Below are 18598 nucleotides of genomic sequence, written 5' to 3'. Positions count from 1 at the left end.
GCGCCCCCACCTGATCCGGGCCGCATCGGCCTCCGCGCTGGTCTGCACCCGGGCCCGGAGCCGGGCCAGCCGCCGGCCCTCCTCCTCTCTCATCCGCGTCTCCTCTTCCTCGGCGGCTTGGCGCAGCTGCTCCTTCAGGGAACTGGGGGAGGGGAGGGGGGAAGGTGAGCTTGCTGGGGGAACAGCTCCTTCGTAAGCCTGCCTTCCCGCCCCCACAAGCCCGTGGCTCGCCTGCGAGGCCTCCTGAGTCTGGGTCCTGCTGCCTCCCTGTCATGCGTCCCCTATGAAGAGGGGGCCGTGGACTCTATCCGCTCTTTGCCGCGGAAGCAGATGACACGCTGCCAGAGGTCCCCCCCTTGCCTCGAAATGCACGTCGGTGCAGCATTGGCTCCAGGGCAGACACCGCCTGACCCCAGCCCGGCTCCGGTGCCACACCCCTCGCTGCCCCCAGAGAGCAGCCCCAACCCCACCGCGCTGCTCCTCGCCTCTGGGAGTTCACACTGGCGCCACTCCCCAGAAGCCCCTCTTCTACCTGACAAACCCATACTTGCCACCGACAGCCGGCTCCCTCCTCTCCGGAGGCCTTTCCAACTCCCTCCAAGTTCACCAATCAGCCTTTCTGTCCCCATGGCCCTGAAGAGGAAGCCCTTCCTTATCCCTCGCTACTCTGCGCCATGCATCACAAGTCATCTTTCGTAGGTCTGCTTCCCAGACAAGTCTGGGAGCTTCTCCAGAGGCAGAATCGGGTGTCACACTCGGTTCCATCCGAGCTGTGGGGCAGCAGCCGACGCGGGCAGGTGCTCCGTGCCCGCTGCCCAGGCGGAACAGCTCGCCCAGCCCCAAACCTACAAGCAGGCGCCAGTTTTTAACAGACAAACCATAGTAAGCGTTTCCTCCGGGGCGGACCTCCCCCTGCCCACGCAGCCCCCCGTGACCAGGGGCTGGGTGCTGGGCACTCAGGGAATTTGAGCCTAAGAGAAACACGGTTCAGAAGACAATTTCTTAGAAAAGCTTCCTAGTGAGTTCCAAAGCAAAAAGGATTCAGGGTCATCTTCTGTTTCAAGTTAGTTACACCACTGCTCTCTTCCATCCTGATAGAAAATTTGAGTTAGATAAAAATCCTCCCTTCCAGATGCCCCCAGAAACCCCCTTTGTCCCACGGCTCCGTTTCACGGCAGCACCGCAGACCATTCGAGCCGGGAGGGCCCTGACAGGCTAAGGCCTTCATTTTACAGCTCCGTCTCTTCATCTCACAACTAAATCCAATCTCTTCATTTTATGACTGAAGAAACTAAGGGTCAACCTGCCTGCCTTCCTGCCTGCCTTCTCATTCAAGAAGTTATCTGCTACAAGGTCGGCCGTGGCTTCCAGAAATTTCTACCCAGTGGAAGTCTCCCAGCAGAGGCGGGAGTTCCCTCGTCCCCTCAGAAAGGCTCACGTGTAAGGAGAAACGGCTCTCGTAATGAACTGTCTCGTAGCGAGTCTGACAAGGCACTGCCTACAGAAAACACTTCGGGGAGGCCACGGAGACCACGGATTTCAACTTAAAATCAAGAGCTGCCATTTATTGAGCAACTACTGTGTTTCAGGCCCTGCGTCAGATACTTTAGGCATGTGGAGTCTTCACCACAACCGAAGAGGACGGCCCTCTGGAGCTGGGGGTTTGGCCAGGCCCGGAGTGCTCAGGAAGAGGGGAGGAAGCGCTGCCAAGATGTCGTCCTAGGCGCTGCCTGCCAAGGTCAGCTACGTCGCATCCTGCTCCAATCTCCATCTGGCTGGAGAGGGGGACGCCGCCTGGCAGGGGACCCAGGAGGGTGACAGGGGAAAGACGGGGGCCGCAGAGCCTGTGCTCGGTGTTGGTTTTTATCAGTTTCTCTGAACATAAACACGTGATCCACTCTTTGCTGTGTATGCTATAAAAACAAGTCTAGCACTTTGGGATGTTCTGCCCAAGAGGAGAAGGGTTAGCCTTCAGCTGCGCTGCCGTGTGAGGGACGGCACTGTTAGCACCCGTCTGTGGCCCTGTCCCCTCCGGGGCCTGTGGCACTGGCCGAGCGCCTTGTCAGGGGCCGGTCTCCCCAGCTCCCTTCCCAAAGGGGCCCTGATTTCATTCCATCAGGCAAAGAGGCCCAGCTAAAGGACTACATCTCCCAGTTTCCCTTGCAGCCAGAAGTAACCAATGAGATACGAATGTAAATTCTTGAGTAAAATTTCCAGGAAAACACCTCAAAAGAATAAGCAGTTATTGGGTGAAGTTTCCAGGAAAGCGCCTTAAAAGGGACGGAAGGAGCTGGAGGTTACCCGTCTCGCACTCAACCCTTCTGCTCCCTGCCGGCGGCACAGGCACGATGGGGGGATGCGGCCCCTACACTGGACGGTGAGGAGACCCTCAGAGTAAGCAGCACACAAGTGGCCGAGACACTAAAGGACCACCAGGCGCCCGGTGACACCGAGGCCACGCGCCAGCCCTGGGCGGCCTTTTCTTATGAAAATAACCTCCAGCTGTTCACCCAAGGACACCCACAAGCTCGTCCACGCAGGCCGGCCCGGCCTCCACTGTCTTACTGGATGAGGACCGCCCAGCCAGCGACACAAAGAGTAGGAACCCAGGCGGAACCTTCCAGGTCCCGGGAAACAGCACCCCACCCCGGATCATGTGGTCCCCCCCAGTCTCGCTGGGTCCTAACGGCGCTGACTACCCAGAGCGAGGGCAGTGGAGTGGCCAAGGAAACGGGCCCCAGGGACCAACTGCCCGGGTCCTTCCGGCTCTGCTGCATGTTTTCATTTATTTACAGCATGAGGTGCGGAGAGGGGGAGAGAGAATCTTAAGCAGGCTCCATGTCCAGCACAGAGCCCGGCGCGGGGCTCAATCCCGCGACGCTGGGATTGTGAATGGAGCAGAAATCAAGAGTCGGACGCTCAGCTGACTGAACTGCCCAGGCGCCCCCGGCTCGCCGCTCGTTAGCTCCAGTAGCTGGGACAAATCCAATAACACCCTCTGTGCCTCAGCGTCTTCACGTGCCCGGCAGGCCCTGGAACGCGGGGTGGCTGAGCCCCTCTCAGGACGACACCAGCGAGCAGAGGCAGGGCACGTGGACCCAGGTCATCTCTCAGAACGTCAGCTCCGCCACAATTACCACACCTCCCAACTCCCTCCCAAAGAGAAGAACCAGGAGGCCGGTTCCTCCACACAGGCCACCGAGCACCACGGCCTCCGGGCCGGCAGGAGCGTGTCCCTTCCTCCCCAGGGCACGTGGGACCCGGGGGCAGCACCTGAGAGACTTCTGCTGCTGCTGCTGAAGCCGAAGCACCTCCTCCTCCTCCTCCTGCCACAGCTGCTCCCGGAGCCGCTGGATCTTCTCCTGCTTCGATTCCAGGAGCTGCCTCCGGTCCTGCTCCAGGTCCTGGGCCACGGCCTCCTCTGGGGCCCTTGGCGAAGCCTGCTCTGGAGGTGCCCTGCCAAGGGTGAGGCACAACACTCCACTGCTTGAGCATCCCTCCTTTCAGACACGGAACCACACACACACAATCCTGATCCAATCCCCGGGGTCAGGAATCACACGTGCAGGTCAGGCCGCCCCCTCGAGGAGCTGGGCAGTGCTAGTTCACAGGGCAAGCCTCGCCGTGGCTGCCCAGGCAGGAGGGCGGCCCGTACCAGGCTCTCCGTGGACCCGCTGGGCTGTAGCCAGAAGTGAAAACCTCAGGATGCAGCTCAAGGGCTGGCAGCAGGAGGGAAAGACCAAAGCTCTGTCCCTGGTGGGCTCTCCCCCAGGACGGTCACGGCCCTGCTTCGTGTCCCCGCGAGCGCTCTGCCTGCTACTTGAGGCTCACGCCAGGGCTTTGGGACGCCCCCAGAGGCTGCTGTCTGCCTCCCGAACGGCCCACAGGCCGAGGCTCACGAGCCAGCGGGAGGAGCCGCAGCGTGCCTCCTGGCCCTGGGACCGCAGCTGTCCACGCACGTCCAGGACCAGGAAACCCCTGCCACACTGCCGAGGGGCCAGCAGAAGGCTGTTCCCTAAGCCAAAGACCGTGGCAAGAGGGCACCGAGCGTGCCATGCTCCACATCTGCCTGACGAGGCCGTGTCTTCCTCGGCTGGCAGTTAACTCGATGTTTGGAAACAGGCAAAAGAAATTCAGAGCCGACACAGAGGCACAAGGTAGGTGGTGAGAGGTTAAGAAAATGTCTATAAGGTAATGAAGGCTGTTATGTCACTTGTGTTCTGGGTCTTGAAGGGAATGCCCAGAGAGACACCCAAGAACATTCGAGGCCATGAAAGCATCAACGGGATGAAGGTATTTCCCATCCCGGAGAGCACCTTCCCTACAGGCCGGGGCGTGTTTGCATCCCCGGCCCTCACCCAGGCCAGGCACGCTGGCGCCCCGCACGTGGGCTCGGGCGCATCGAGGAGCACTGGGGCAGGAGCTGCCGGGGGCGCGGGGCCGCCCTGCCCCTCCCTGCAGCAGAGGAAGGCAGCAGGCCGGATCGGATTAGAGCGGCAGAAGGAAGCAGGGGCTTTGGAATCCCACTGCAGCCCCCCGAGACCAGAGAGAGAAGGAACACATAAAAGGCTCCGATGTCTCTGGAACACCGAAAAGCCCTTTCCTTCCCCGTCCTAAGATCCTAACGCAGACCGGAAACAGCCTCGCGCCTTCGACTGTCTTTTGCTCTCAACCTCGCTTCCAGTCCCCGCCCCCTCCGGGCCCCCTCCGGGCCCCACGGATGCGGATGCAAGAGGCCGCCGCTTCCCCTGAGCAGCCTGCGCTCGGAAAGGGCCCCCTGCCAGCGCTCCGCCTCATCAACCCTCCAACTCATTTCCAGCCTTGGCTGAAAACCTCTTTTCTCCCCGAGATGGTACCTTTTATGTCTCTCTCCCCTGCGGACTGTGTAGCTACGTGGAGCCCTGGGGACAGAGGCTGCGGAAAGACGGGGCCTCCGCCGGCCCAGGCCCAGGCCACACGCGCCTGTGTCCCCGTTTCAAAGCTCCAGGACCCCAGGCGCCCAGCCTGGGGCGAGGCCGGCGACGCTGCCCCGAGGGACTGAGGAGACGGGGAAGAGGAAGCCTCCAGGGAAGAGGCAGGTCTGATTTCTAGGCCGATCAACGGTGTCCGCGTCAGTGAGACCCAGTTTCTGACAGTCGGCAGCCAAGAGGGAGGCTCGGTGCAGGCACCATCACGCAGGCTGGCCACCACGTCACCCGAGACAAGAGGGCAGGTGGTGGGAGGGGGGTGCGACCGCACGCCCGCTGGGGCGGCAGAGGGATGCTGCCCCCCCCCCACTCGATCCGGGGGCTCCCGTCCCCCGCCCCTGTCCCACAAGCACCTCGGGAAGGACGCTGGGATCGCCAAGGCGAGGCAATCCCCGTGCCCCAGACCCAGGCCCGCTGGCCCCACAGCACTCGCTGGCGTCCTCTGCCCCTGACTCCTGAGCCGGCTTGACACCGTCGTGGAAGGTGACAGACTCCACGAGGCACAGCTTTTTATTTTGTGTTATTTTAGGATGATGATGTCTTGACATCTTTAGAAGTTTGCTGGCAGAGAGACTGGCCCTCCCAGGATTAGCCAACTCTGTATGAAAGAGCACGTCTTTCACATACATGAAATAACATACACACATGAAAGAACATGTGTTTCACGTGCAAACCCACGAATCCCCCAGGGAGGCCAGAGCCAGCATCGCCTTAGGGACCTCACGCCAGGCGGCTGCGGGGCCAGCCCACGGCCCACCCAGATCACTCACACTGTCCACTCAGGCCGCTTACCCTGCCTCACCCAGGCCTTCCCAGGGAAGCGCCGACAAAGGCTCTAGGCCGTGCTCTCCCTCCTCGCCCCTTCTGCCTCCCGCCACGCGGCGGTCATGCCCCACGTGGCCCGGCGAGGCGTGGCCCTCCCTCTTCTCTCTGGAAACGTAAGTGATAAATCTGTCCTCAACGGCACCGACCCGTTGTTGTCACAGTCAGAGCCCCACAGGGACAAACAAACAAGACTCGGACGCAGGCCACTCCTCCCCAAACACAGACACAGCCGTGAAGCTGAGCAACGAGGAGCTTCCGGGCCTGAGAAGCCTCCGCAGAGGGAGAGAAGGCATTGCCTGGGCGCGCTGTGTGAACGTGCGGTCAAGGCACGTGTGTCCGAGAGCCAGCAGGGGCGGCCTCGCTGGTCTGGGAGGAAGACGTGCAGTCGGGGGACTTCACCAGACGCCGGGAAGACGCCCCCTGCCCTCTGCACGGAGGGTCGCGGCTCTGAACCTCACTTGCGTCCTGTCCGCACAGAAGGTACGTCCACAGCCCCAGGGAGACGTGGGAAGGTTCCTCGGGGTCAGAGCTGTCACCACCCGGAACGTGGGGCCGCCCTTGCCTACATGGCCCTGTGGTGCTGAGGGGAGGGCAGGAGCCGCGAGCGCACGTGCGCTGCCACCTCTCGGGGACCAGCGTGTGAGCCTGCCTCCACTCAGTGGCCCGGATGCCGAGGACTGTGACCCTCTCCACCGCTCAGACAGGTGGGGAAAGCCGCAGAGCCCCGGCCCCGCTGTCCGCGCGGGGTCGGAAGTCTCGGGCTCCGCGGCCAGAGCCCCGTCCTGGTTATGCAACCGACCAGCGACATGATGTGGGGCAGATCCCCGCACTGTGAGCCTCAGTCTCCTCATCTGTAAACGGGGTGCAGGGGGGCGGGAGGAGGAAAGCTCGCTGATCTCCAGGTCTCAGACGTGCTGGGGTAACAACAGGTGAGCATCGCGCCCGGGCCCAAAACACACACACCAGATGCCACAGGACGTGCGCGGCAGGCTGGAGAACGGGGAGAATGACGGGCAGTGGACTGAGAGGAAAGGGGCGCGCGGAAACGTCCTGAAGGGACGGGAACGTTCTACCTCTGATCTGTGTGTAAACATCCTGGACGTGGACGGCTCTGATTTATGCACTTTCATGTATATAAATACCTCAATAAAGTGTCTCTAAGAAAGTGGCAAATAGTGCGAGGTGGAGGGGAAAACCGCATCACCGGTCTCTGCTAACCCGGGTGGTGCCCCCGCCCCTCGGCCCCCACACCACAGGCCCTGCCCAGGAGCCCCGGGGACCTGGCCATCCCCACACGCGGATCAGTGAGCACGGCCGCACGACCAACGAGGGGTGCCCGCGGTCTCCCCAGCACCCCTCCCGGGCACCCTGCCACGCACACGCGGAGCACAGGGACAGACACGAACACCGGCCCTTACAGCTCTGCGGAGGCCGGCACGGCGGGGCTGGCTGCCTCCTCCTCCTCCTCCTCTGCCTCCTCCTCGGGCTCCTCGGCCCCGGAGCGCTGTTCCCTGCCCGACTCCGGGGCGGCAGGCGGGCTGGGGGTCTCCTGCCTTGAGAGCAGCAAGGAAGCAACGGTTACAAGCAGCAGGAAGGCGAGAGGCCCCCAGCGCACCCATCCGGGTCAGAGAGCTGTGATGAGGTCGGGGGAGGCGGCCCCCACTGAGGTCCTGATCCGGGCCTCGCTCTCCCCACCTGCCTCCTCCCAGGCTGGGGACACTGAGGACCAGAGGCAGGTCCCTGTGGGCACCACACTACAGCACCAGAGGCGGGGGGCTGCTACTGGCCCTCCCTGCTGCCCGCCTTCCCCCGGGGACCCGTCCCCGCCGGACATGCTCTGACACCAGCATCTTCTCTCGCCAGGGGACAGATCTGGCAAAGGGGCACCGGGCTCTGGGCCGGGCACAAGGCCCCCTCCACCAGCCTCAGGGAAGCCCAGGACTCTGCCCTCCCGCCACCCCAGGGCTCAGCACACAACGGGGCTCTACTTGGGTTTGCTGAAGGACCAGTGCTGGCAGGTGGGGACAGGGCACAGGCATGGCACAGCCCAGGTAGGGGACAGCGCCTGGCCCAGCCCCTGGCAGGAAGGCAGCTGGGTCAGGAGACATGCTACCTGGTTCGAGTTTCCAGGCTCCCCTAAGTGGAGGACGCACCCCAATTGTGGTTGCAGCCTGAGGACCAGGAAGGGGCACACTTCCTCATTTTCCAGCTCACGTGGGACCCTAAGTGGAAACCTGATGCTGCTGCTTAGGCTGCAAACCCTCCCAGCTTCTTCCCTCTCCAGGCACCCCTGCCCATCCCCCTCACCCCCCACCCCCACATACATACACAGCAACACGCCTGCAAGGCTTCTAGGCCCCCTCACCTCCTCGGGGACCCAGCCGGGAGGGGGCTGCCAGCAGAGTCCTCTCCGGGCTCCTCTGCCCTCTTCTGCTTGGGCTGCCCCTCAGGCGCCTCCGGAAGCCCTTCGTCAGTGGCCTGGCTGCAAAGGGGACTCTGGAGTGACCTCCCAGGCACAAGTGGGGGAGACAACCTGGTCAGACCAGCCAGAGCAGCAGAGTCAGGCCCCGCCATCTGGGGAGCAGGGAGAGAACTGGCAAGTGTGGTATGCACACCTGGGGTCCACTCCTCCTCCCAGGCGGGGCTCCGGCCGCGGCCCCACATCCACGGGGAGCCACGGAGGGCAAGGCAGCCAGAGAAGCAAGAAGGCGAAACCCCCCGCTGAGCTCTCCCTCCCGGGTCCCAGCGCTGCATCTGCTTGGCCCAGGGGCGAGAGCAGGGTCCCCTCGAGGGTGTGTCTGCTCCCAACGTTCACCATCACCAAGGCCGGGCAGCGATGGCCGAGCCAAGAGGAAAACGGGGAAAGACAGGAGCAGACTCAGTCAGACGGCAGGGAACGCACAAAGCTGTAGTTGTGCGCGAGGAGGAAGGCAGATGCTCCTCAGGGTGCGAGCAGCCGGAGGACGGCCCGCGGCCCCTTCCCGCTCTGGGTCCAGGCTCCAGCCTTGGAGCCGGCAGCCCTGGTCTCTCCCTCCCAGTCTGTCCGTCTCTCTCTCCGAATCAGCTCCAAGCTGCAGTACTGACCCCCACCAAGTTCCCCCAGCCCTGGCCCACGACCAGGCACCCCGGAGCTGAGCCCGCTGGAGTGAAAGGACAGAGCCGGGGCCCATAGTGGTGTGCAAAGTCCCGCCAGACACACCGCACTCGCGCACATGCGCACGCACACCACATCCTGCCCCCGCACACGGTCACAGGGCACACTCACACACACACACACATGCACACACCGCATCCTGTCCCCAAGCATGGTCAGAGGGCACGCTCACACACACACACACACGCACACCGCATCCTGTCCCCAAGCATGGTCAGAGGGCACACTCACGCACACACAGATACACGCACGCACACACCGCATCTTGTCCCCAAGCACGGTCAGAGGGCACGCTCACACACATACACACACACACGCACACCGCATCCTGTCCCCAAGCATGGTCAGAGGGCACACTCACGCACACACACACGCACGCACACACCACATCCTGTCCCCAAGCATGGTCAGAGGGCACACTCAGGTACATGCACGCACATACACCGCATCCTGTCCCGGTGCACAGAGGGCACACTCACGCACACGTGCGCACATACACCGCATCCTGTCCCCGCGCACAGAGGGCACGCTCATGCACACTCGTGCACACACCACATCCTGTCCCCGCGCACGGTCAGAGGGCACACTCACGCACACACATGCACGCACACCGTATTCTGTCCCCACGCACGGTCAGAGGGCACGCTCACACACACGTGCACACACACTGCATCCTGTCCCCAAGCACGGTCAGAGGGCACGCTCATGCACACACAGACTTTGCGAGGCCATGGGTCTGCACACCATCCATAGGCAGGAGCGCACTGGGCCGTGCGCAGCACAGCCAGGAATCCCGCCCTGGTGCACGCCACCCCGGGATCCCCGAGGGCGGCCCCCCGCGTGCGGTACCTCTCCAGGCCTTTGCACCTCTTGCTCTGTGGCTCGTCCTGGATGGACCGGCTGCTGTCCTTGTCTTCTCTCCCCAGCCTCTGGGCCTGTGGGCAAGTAGCAGACGGGGGCGTGTACTGGAGATGTGTGCGTGTGGGTCCCTTAAGCCTCGGACCGACTCTCAGGCCTGGGAGGACGCACTGAGAGGTGCCCTTGAGTGGCTGAGGGCCGCTCAGGACACAGAAGAGGAGCCCATCCACTCGGCTCTGGCTCAGCCCCCAGGCTCGCGGCCACTTCCAGGGCCGGCCTTGCTGGCCGAGGGAGGGGTCGGAGGCCACAGGCACTGCGTGCGGAGCCGGAAGCCAGAGGCCTGAGGAGAACGCGTCCAAGAAAGCAAACCCTCCCTCCTGTCACCGGAGCCTTCGCCGGCAGTTGCAAAGAGCAAGCTGAGCCGTCCGCGGACACCCCGGGCCCACAGGGGCCCGGACCTGCAGGGATGGCAGAGTTCCCCGAGCAGAACTGGGGCAGCACCAAGCACGGTAACGCGGAAGGACCCTGGAGGGAGGGGGACGCGCTGACTGACAGGGCAGCACCTGGGCACTGCGGGGAGCCAGACAGCATGCTCCTCTCCGTCCCGGGCCCCCCAAGCACCGTGTCCCACTGGGGCACAAGGACACTCCCCTCCCAGGCGGGGACTCATTTTAAAGCTTGGGAGTCGGGGCAGATTTAGCCAGCTGGTGGAAGAGAGGGCTATTCTTCCGAAGTTCAAGCATCTCCAAGGGTGAGGCCTCGGGGCTGACGGTGTAGGTGGCCTGGACCCAAGCTCCTCCTGCCTCACGTCCTGGCTGGGGAGTCTGTCTCCTCCACCATGAAATGGGACAGCTGGGCGCCTAGGGGACTCAGTCGGTGGAGCGCCTCACTCCTGATTTCAACTCAGGTCATGGTCTCATGGTTCGTGCTGACAGCGGAGAGCCTGCGTGGGCTTCTCTCCCGGCTGCTCCCCCGCTCATGCTCTCTCTCTCTCTCCCTCCCAAACTAAATAAATCAGCTTAAAAAAGCAAACACACAAAATGGGGCAGTACACCTCAGCTCACAGGGTTTGAGGTGATGATTAATTTAGATCCTGTGCACGAAGCCTGACTCGCGGCCGAGAAGGCAGCGGCGGACGCCCCCGCCCCCGTCCCGCCCCCTGCACAGCCTAAGGCACCACCGCGTGGCTCTGCCAGGGCCAGTCCCCATCCGAGGGCCCGGGCTCCCGTCACACCGACGGGCGCCCCGTCCGTCCCGGATGCAGCGCGGGAGACAGCTCACTCTATCTTCCCTGGCGGGGCTCCAGCCGGGCGGGCACGCCGCCGTGTCCCCAGCCCTGTGCCCACGGCCTCCCACGCCTCTCCACCGGCAGCTGGAGCCCAGCAGCTGTAACTCGACCATCTGGATGGGCGCGGAAGGGCAGGGCCCGAACTAGAAGCCAGCTCCCCCCGGTTACATTAAAAATGGAGGCTGCCTGTGCGCACCTGCTGTGCCTGCAGCCGAAGGCCCCCCCAGGCCCCCGCCGGCAGGCCGCTCCGCAGCGCTGCAGCCTGGGCAGAGCCCGCAGATGACGCCCCCCGCCCGCCCCTGCCAGCCTTCCTCGCCCACACATCACAGCCAGCTCGCCCGCTGCTCCCTCGCACACTTGCAAGGCCACACACAGGCCAATCTATGCAACAAACTCCAATGTGAACTGGATAACAAAGTGGGGTGATCGTAATGAAAACGGGAGGCTCGAGCCCTGGGTCAGAAAAGATGAGCTACCAGGTCCCTCCGCTTCCTACTTGCCCCCTCTCCACTCCTGCTGGAAACCGCACAGGCTGCCCTGCCGGACGGAAGGGGCCCCCGTGGGAGAGCGCCCGGACAGACGGCCTCGGAGCACAGTGGTGCTTGATCCCCAGGCCCCCGTGCCCCAGACAAGGACTCCAGAAAGGAGGCACGCCAGCCGCCCGAGGCCTCTGGCCCAACGGTGCTCAAGCCACCACGGCTCCACCCTTAACTCCGCTCCAGGGCTCTGTGTCCACGACCTGGCCCTCAGCTGAATACACCCCGGCACGTTCAGAAAGCACACCGCTACACGACCAGTGAGGAGGTAAGGGGGAGCTGAAATAAGGACCTGCTCTGCAATTGCTCTCTGATGTGAAGAGCATATTGCCAAGGACGCTGTGTGACACAATCCCAATTTCTGTGGGGAGGAGAAAGATAAACAGAAGACAGACACAGACTTATATGTATCCTGAACACTTTCTGGAAAGGCTCACAGCAAGCGTTCATGGAAACTTAATAGTCCCCGCCCGTGGGAGTGAGCCGGCAGGAAACGGAAGACTTTGGTCTTCTGTATTGTTTGAAATAACTTCATGGTCACTTTTGGAAAGTATTCTAAAACTCACGTTCCTAATTCATTATAATCACCATCTCGACTACGGTGGAGGTGTGAAAGGCACAAACCTGTGGTAAAACTTATCCAGTGGCACATTTTAAGTATGTCCACCGAGCTCGATAAAGGTGCATAGGGGGTGCCTGGGTGGCTCCATCGGTTAAGCATCTGACTTTGAGTCAGGTCATGATCTCGCGGTTCGTGAGTTCAAGCCCTGAATCGGGTTCCGTGTTAACAACTTGGAGCCTGGACCCTGCTTCGGATTCTGTGTCTCCCTTTCTTTCTGACCGTCCCCCACTCATGCTCTGTCTCAAAAATAAACATTTTAAAGGCGCCTGGATGGCTCAGTCGGTTGAGCCTTCGGCTTCAACTCAGGTCATGATCTCACAGTTTGTGGGTTCCAGCCCTGCGTCGGGCTCTGTGCTGACAGCTCAGAACCTGGAGCCCGCTTCCGGTTCTGTGTCTCCCTCTCTCTGCCCCTCCCCTGCTCATGTTCTGCCTCTGTCTCTCTCTAACATAAGTAAACATTTAAAAAAAAAGCTGCATAAAAATTTTTAAGCGAGGGGCACCTGGCTGGCTCAGTCAAACATCTGACTTCACTCAGGTCATGATCTCACAGTTTGTGGGTTCCAGCCCCACATCGGGCACTGTGCTGACAGCTCAGAGCCTAGAGCCTGCTTCAAGTTCGGTGTCTTCCTCTCTCTTCACCCCTCCCCTGCTCACACTTGCCTCTCTCTCATAAATAAACATTAAAAAATTTTTTTGTTTTTAATTTTTTAAGCAGGCAAGAGCCAGTTTAGCTCGGATCTGAGCCTCTGCCCTGGCCAGAGGAGGAGCCGGCAGGGACGACCCCGCAGTGCGGTCAGAGCCACCAAGGGCGGCCGCTGGCCCTCCAGCTCCAGCTCCCGGCGCCACCCGCGCCCGGCCTGGAGACGGAGGCCCACGAGGCGCGCTGGTACTGCCCGGTACCCTGGCCATGGGGCGTAGCTCTGCAGGGGCGGTCTGCCTCCGAGCGTGCCTGGTGAGAAGCACATCCAGGCCGGGCCCTGCTACTCCTTTATGCCAAGTGGCATGTCCCAAAAAAAAGGCTGCTGGCCTCACTGGGTCTTAGGCAGGACCTAGAAATCTGTCTTTTTTAAAACCTCCAAGGATTCGGACACTGGCTAGAGTTTGGAGCCAGAGTGACAGAAACCCACACTGCCCGCCGACTCGGTACCTTTCCCACTTACCTACTGCCAAAGGGGCCTGCAAACCACCTGCTCCCGCCGGCCTCTGTGTGCCGTTACGCCCCTCGTCCAGTGCTACAAACAGGTGACCAAGGTCCAGCCTGGACCTGCGGGCTGGGCAGTAGCCCGGCAAGGCTCATCCGCCAGAGCCGAGAGGAGCGCGTGACCTCGAGCGTCCGTGGCCTACAAGCTCCCCGTCTCAGCACGGATCCGCCAAGGCCTCCCAGGGCGGAGCCGCGTGGGACCCCTTGTCTGCTCCATCCAACACATTTCCACGTCACCAGAACCAAGCGCTCCTTTAAACCTACGCACACCATGGGCCACAATCTTCTCTTAAACAAGCCCACAGAGGAGGGAAAAAATGACCCTCTTGGCTTCAAGCTCCTCAAGGACAGGACGCGTGTCTGAGTCACCTGTGGGCCAGACGCCCCCCACGCCCACACAGAGCTTCCATCCAGGAGGGAGGCAGACCCGAGCGCCATAAACCAAAAGCAGCAGCACCAAAGGGAGCAAAAGGACAGAACGATTCATCCTGCCCGGAGGAGGTGACCTCAGAGGTGGGCCTCCAAGACCAAGAAAGCGCTGGGGACAAAGTGGGAAGCCAAACGGCAGGCAGTGCAGTGAGGGAGGTGGACGGTGCACCCCGGGAACCGTGAGCGCTCGGTGGGCATGGCTGGGGCGTGGCGGGTGCTCTGAGGACGGGGCTGCAGAGGCCGAACAGGCCAGGTCAGCAAGTGGCTTCAAGTGCAGTCTACACAGCCCTTTGCACCTGAGCAAACTGGTCAGCCCTCAGTTGCTAAATAAATGGAGGAACAGATAAATGTATGTTGCAGGGGGCAGGGAAGATGGCTCAATGCAGAGCGGAAAAGAGCAGAAATGATTGGGAGGCTTCACTGACATAGTCCGGGCCGTGCCCAGAAGCGAGGGGACTCCCAGAAACGGACCCCGGGCTGGGCAGGACTCGGCTTTGGGCTACCCAGCACCCAGAGAGACTCACCTCCCGGCGGGCTCCCCCCAGGACCGGGGAGAGCACATCAACACCCAGCAGGCACTCTGTGATCCCGCTGCGAAAACCGAAGTCCTAGAGAGAGTGGAGCGGGAGGTCAGCGCTGCCCCCACCACCGTCCGCGCCCACACGGCCTCTCCCCCGCCCCCACCTTCCAGAAAGGGGCCCACTACAGCCCGGCCACCACGCCAGACGTTTCTACATCTAGCGACTATTCTCATCTTCAATATCACACTGTGACTAATCCAGAAAGACATGTGATACAGCAAGTATGGTAAATAGTCCCTGTAGACCCTAGGTGGGGAGTATGTGTGTATTCACTCCACAATTCTTTTACTTTTACTGTATATTTGGCATTTCCCGGGGCGCCTCGGGGGCTCAGGTGGTTGAGCGTCCGACTTCGGCTCAAGTCATGATCTTGCAGTTCATGGGTTCAAGCCCCACATCGGGCTCTGTGCTGACAGCTCAGAGCCTAGAGCCTGCTTCAGATTCTGTGTCTCCCTCTCTGTCTGACCCTCCCCCACTCATGCTCTGTCTCTCAAAAATTAAAAAACAGAATTTTTTTCATAATAGAACCATGGAGGAAACGATAACTGTGGGACTGACACCCTCAGTGCCGTCTCTCGGGTAAGGAAGCGGGTCTGCGGGGACAAGGTCACATCACTGATGAGCAACGGGTCCGGGGGTCAGATGTGCCTTGGGCGGACCTCAAAGCCCAAGCTCTCTGCATGACACATGCTGCAAAGCATGTCACCTTCCAGCGGTCACTCCCTCCTGGTCCCCAACCAGCAGGGAGGCCACAGTGCCCAGAAGACCTACGGGCAGCATGGAAACGGGGCACGACAGGCTGTTCACGGCTTGCTCTTTCCCCCTCCCCCAGTGCCCCTCTGGACAAGGGGGCTTAATTAGTGGTGCTCTGTCTGCAGGCTTCTCTGGGACGGGCAGCAAGTGCCCACAGAGGTGCCAGCTCCCCGCTGCCCTCTGGCCGCCACAGGCCCACGACCCTGCCCCCTCGGAGCCTACGAGCCCTGCTGGGCCGAGTGAAGGATTACCACCGGACAGCGCACTCATGGCGGCAGCTCCGTCATCAGCGCTGGCATGGGGCGGGACGCCCAGCCGTGGCCTGGCCCTGCTGTCCAAGGCCTCCTCCGCCCACCCCCACAGAGGAGAAAAACGCGCACGGGCACACTGCTCCGCACGGTGACTCCCGCAGAAGGGGCAGAGCCCTTGGCTCAAGGAGTCCTGTGACGTGCCCGTCGTGCATGGCGGCCTCTGCCAACAGTGACTCTCCCCCTTCCCGTCCTAGCTCGGGGTTTTCTTTTCTGGTGACATTTTCCTCTCCGTTTGTGATCTACTCCACTCAGTGCGGCGGCCATCTGCCTCCTAAGCCGTGGCTCGGTGAGGGGCGGGGGCACGCCACCCCCAACTCCTCTGGCCCCTCATGCTGCCCTGCTCATCGCGACCCTCCCCCGCTAACCCCTCCCTTCCATCCGCCTCCGCCAAACAGATGGAGCACACTCTCCAGGGGTGCGGTGCCGCCAGAACGCACCCTCCGCTCCTCCCTGGGGGCGCGGACCTGGCAGATGAGGCCGGGACACCGCGGGCGGGCGGAAGCCCGGGACAAAGCAACCATGGCTGGTGACATTCCAGGACTACGTCTTCTCATTGGAAATGTAGCCGGAGCGGCCCTCCTGGCCTGAGGACGGGGCCTCACCAGTGCTCGGTGGTCTCTCACACACACACACACTCACACACTCACACACACACACACTCTCACACACACAGAGTCTCTAACCGCCTAGATTCACGTAATGTCTCTGCTACAGCCCAGAGGCTCTAGGTCACGTATCTCCCAGACACTGCGGAAAGAACAGTAATAACAGCGCACAGCTATTTGATGTGTACAGGCTACCGTTTTACATCCTCTGCCTCACCTTCTCCTCACAGTGAACCTGTGACATGGGTCGCGTTTACTCCTAACTGACGGGCTGAGAGCCCGGAGGCAGACAAGGTCCAGGAGTGAATCCTGACTTCCCCACCCACAAGCTGCGTGACGCCAGGCAGAGTGAGCCACAGGGACGCACAAAGCCACCCCTTAGGCCCCGCCGCTGCCCCTCCCCCAGACTCACCAGGCCCAGGGAGGACTCGGGGTCCGAAGCGGCGGAGTCGGACAGCTGCAGCTCCTTCATGCGCTCGCTAGTCTCTGACCCCTGGGGAAACAGACCCACGGAGAGGTCACCCAGAGCGGAGGATGGACGGCGGGGGCCGCCACCCAGGGAATTCCATTCAGACCAAGGTGCTCACGCAGGACTGACACCTAAACAAAACCCACCTCTTCTGGAAACCCTGAAAGGGGGCTGCGGACCCTCCCCGCCTTTCTGACCACGTGCAGCGGCCCCCGCCCCACTCAGGCTGAACAGCCCGGCCGGCCTGGCCGAGTACGGACAGCCACACTCTGACTCGGGGCAAGCAGGGCTTACACAGGGAAGGAAAGCCGAGTGAGGTGGAGGGAGACGGTTAGGGAGCTGGCGGTAGGGGGTCTCCTGCTGTCCTAGCGGAGTCAGAGCACCCTTTCCCAGAAGCAGCCTAACGCCCTTTAAATGACTCCCTCCCCATGGACCTGGAAGAGGAGCAGGGCTGAGGGTCGGAGACCAAAGATGCCACTGGGGACTACTTCCGTGGCACTGCCCGGGCTTGCCAAAGCAAGGCCCCCAGGCCAACAGTGAGCAGGTCGGAAACCTACAGACCGATCCCAGGGCCAAGTCTCCCGAGGGCGCCCACCCCCATCGACACCCTCTGCTATGACACACAGACTGCAGTGACCCAGGCCGGCGTCCCCAAGTCCGGGGGGCAGGGGGGAGCAGGAAGAGCAAAGAGGCAGCACAGAACACCAACAGCCCAGGAGGGTGCCCACGGAAAGGCCAATTTCCACCCTGAATTTCCAACGCTTGCAGGCTTGGAGTTTCCTTCGGGGTCAGGCTGCCAGCTGGGTCAGGGCCAACCTGGCACAGGGAAGGCTCTGGCCACGAGGACAGCGCCCTGCAGGGCCTGCACTCGAAGCTCCCCATCTCAGTAACGGAGAAGTGGGGACAGGGACCTGCCCAGGGCGCAGGGGAGCAGCTCAGGGTGAGATGGGGCAACCCCCAGGGGACAGGGGGCCTCACCTCGCTCACGTCGGACCTGCTCTCCTTCCCGACAGAGGCCTCCTCCTTCCGCCTCCGTCCGCCTTCAGGGCCTCTGTCCGCCTCTCCCTTCCTGGAACCCTCCGGGCCTGTGTCCGCTGGGGGCTCCGGGGCCTCCCTCGTGCTGGCTCCGGCAGGCTGACCGCCCCCAGGGCCCACCCCACTCGCGGGCAGCCCCGGATCACTCTTCTCATTCTTTTCTTTCTCCAGGAGCCAGGGGCTCGCCCCTCTTCCCTGCTGCCCTGGGCCGCTGGCCGCGCTCAGACTGCTGTCTGCATCCTGGCTGCAGAGCTTGCCGGGGGTGGGGGGCCCGGCAGCTTCGGAATCCGGAGAAGCTTCCTTCTCCTCCGGCTGGCTTGCTCTTGGAGACTCCTGGGCGGCGGCAGACCATGTTGGACAAGGAGGCATCAAGAATTAACCAAACGATTTCAGAGACTTGCAACAAGATGGAACTGTCACTCCCTGACCCGTACAGACCAGTGCTCCCGTCCTGACGCCGATGGCCATCAGACACCCCAACAGCTACCTGAACACAGATTCCCCGTCTGCTCCAGATGGACGGAATCTGAGTGTCTGGGCTGATTTGCACACACCCAACGGGACCCGACCGCTGACAGGCTCGGAAACTAGTGCGCTGCACTCCAGCACCAACTATCATGTCCTCAAGTACGGAATGCCTCGTCCCAGCCCCATTAGCCAAATCCTAAGACTGCAGACTCAGAAGTCAATATTTTTTTTTTAAAGTCAATATGTATTTATGGTGATAATGATGATGGAAAACCATACGAGAGAAAAAAGTACCAAAGTGTAAAATTTCGATGTGTTCCTATTTCAAAGGCAGGGCGGCAGGGGGGAGGACAGACAGAAGGTGCCCTTCCTCAATAGCAGTGAGGGTGGCTCTCTCCCTAAAGCCCCCCCTTGTAGAAACAAGGCTGGAGCACTGTCCACTGCACGCTCCGAGAAGCAGAAAGAAGCCAAGATAAGATATACAGGGAGGGGGGGG

The 18598-nt window shown here is 61.8% G+C and overlaps 1 protein-coding gene across 1 annotated transcript in view; it reads right to left on the bottom strand.

Moving 5' to 3' along the window:
• Window positions 1-18598, bottom strand: part of CEP164 (centrosomal protein 164) — a 61927-nt gene that overhangs the window by 11888 nt on the left and 31441 nt on the right. Inside the window, exons 8-16 of the mRNA XM_029915700.1 lie at window positions 17578-17967; window positions 16543-16623; window positions 14405-14488; window positions 9796-9881; window positions 8158-8325; window positions 7211-7345; window positions 5760-5897; window positions 3274-3456; window positions 11-142 (exon numbers count right to left, since the gene is read on the bottom strand). Of these exons, the coding sequence (XP_029771560.1) occupies window positions 11-142; window positions 3274-3456; window positions 5760-5897; window positions 7211-7345; window positions 8158-8325; window positions 9796-9881; window positions 14405-14488; window positions 16543-16623; window positions 17578-17967 (1397 nt within the window). The remainder of the gene's footprint in view (window positions 1-10; window positions 143-3273; window positions 3457-5759; window positions 5898-7210; window positions 7346-8157; window positions 8326-9795; window positions 9882-14404; window positions 14489-16542; window positions 16624-17577; window positions 17968-18598) is intronic.

This window comes from Suricata suricatta, chromosome 11 (assembly GCF_006229205.1).
Source record: "Suricata suricatta isolate VVHF042 chromosome 11, meerkat_22Aug2017_6uvM2_HiC, whole genome shotgun sequence".
Classification (NCBI taxonomy): Eukaryota; Metazoa; Chordata; class Mammalia; order Carnivora; family Herpestidae; genus Suricata; species Suricata suricatta.
Note: the sequence above shows the minus strand (reverse complement) of the source record. Positions and strands in the feature narration are given on the sequence as shown.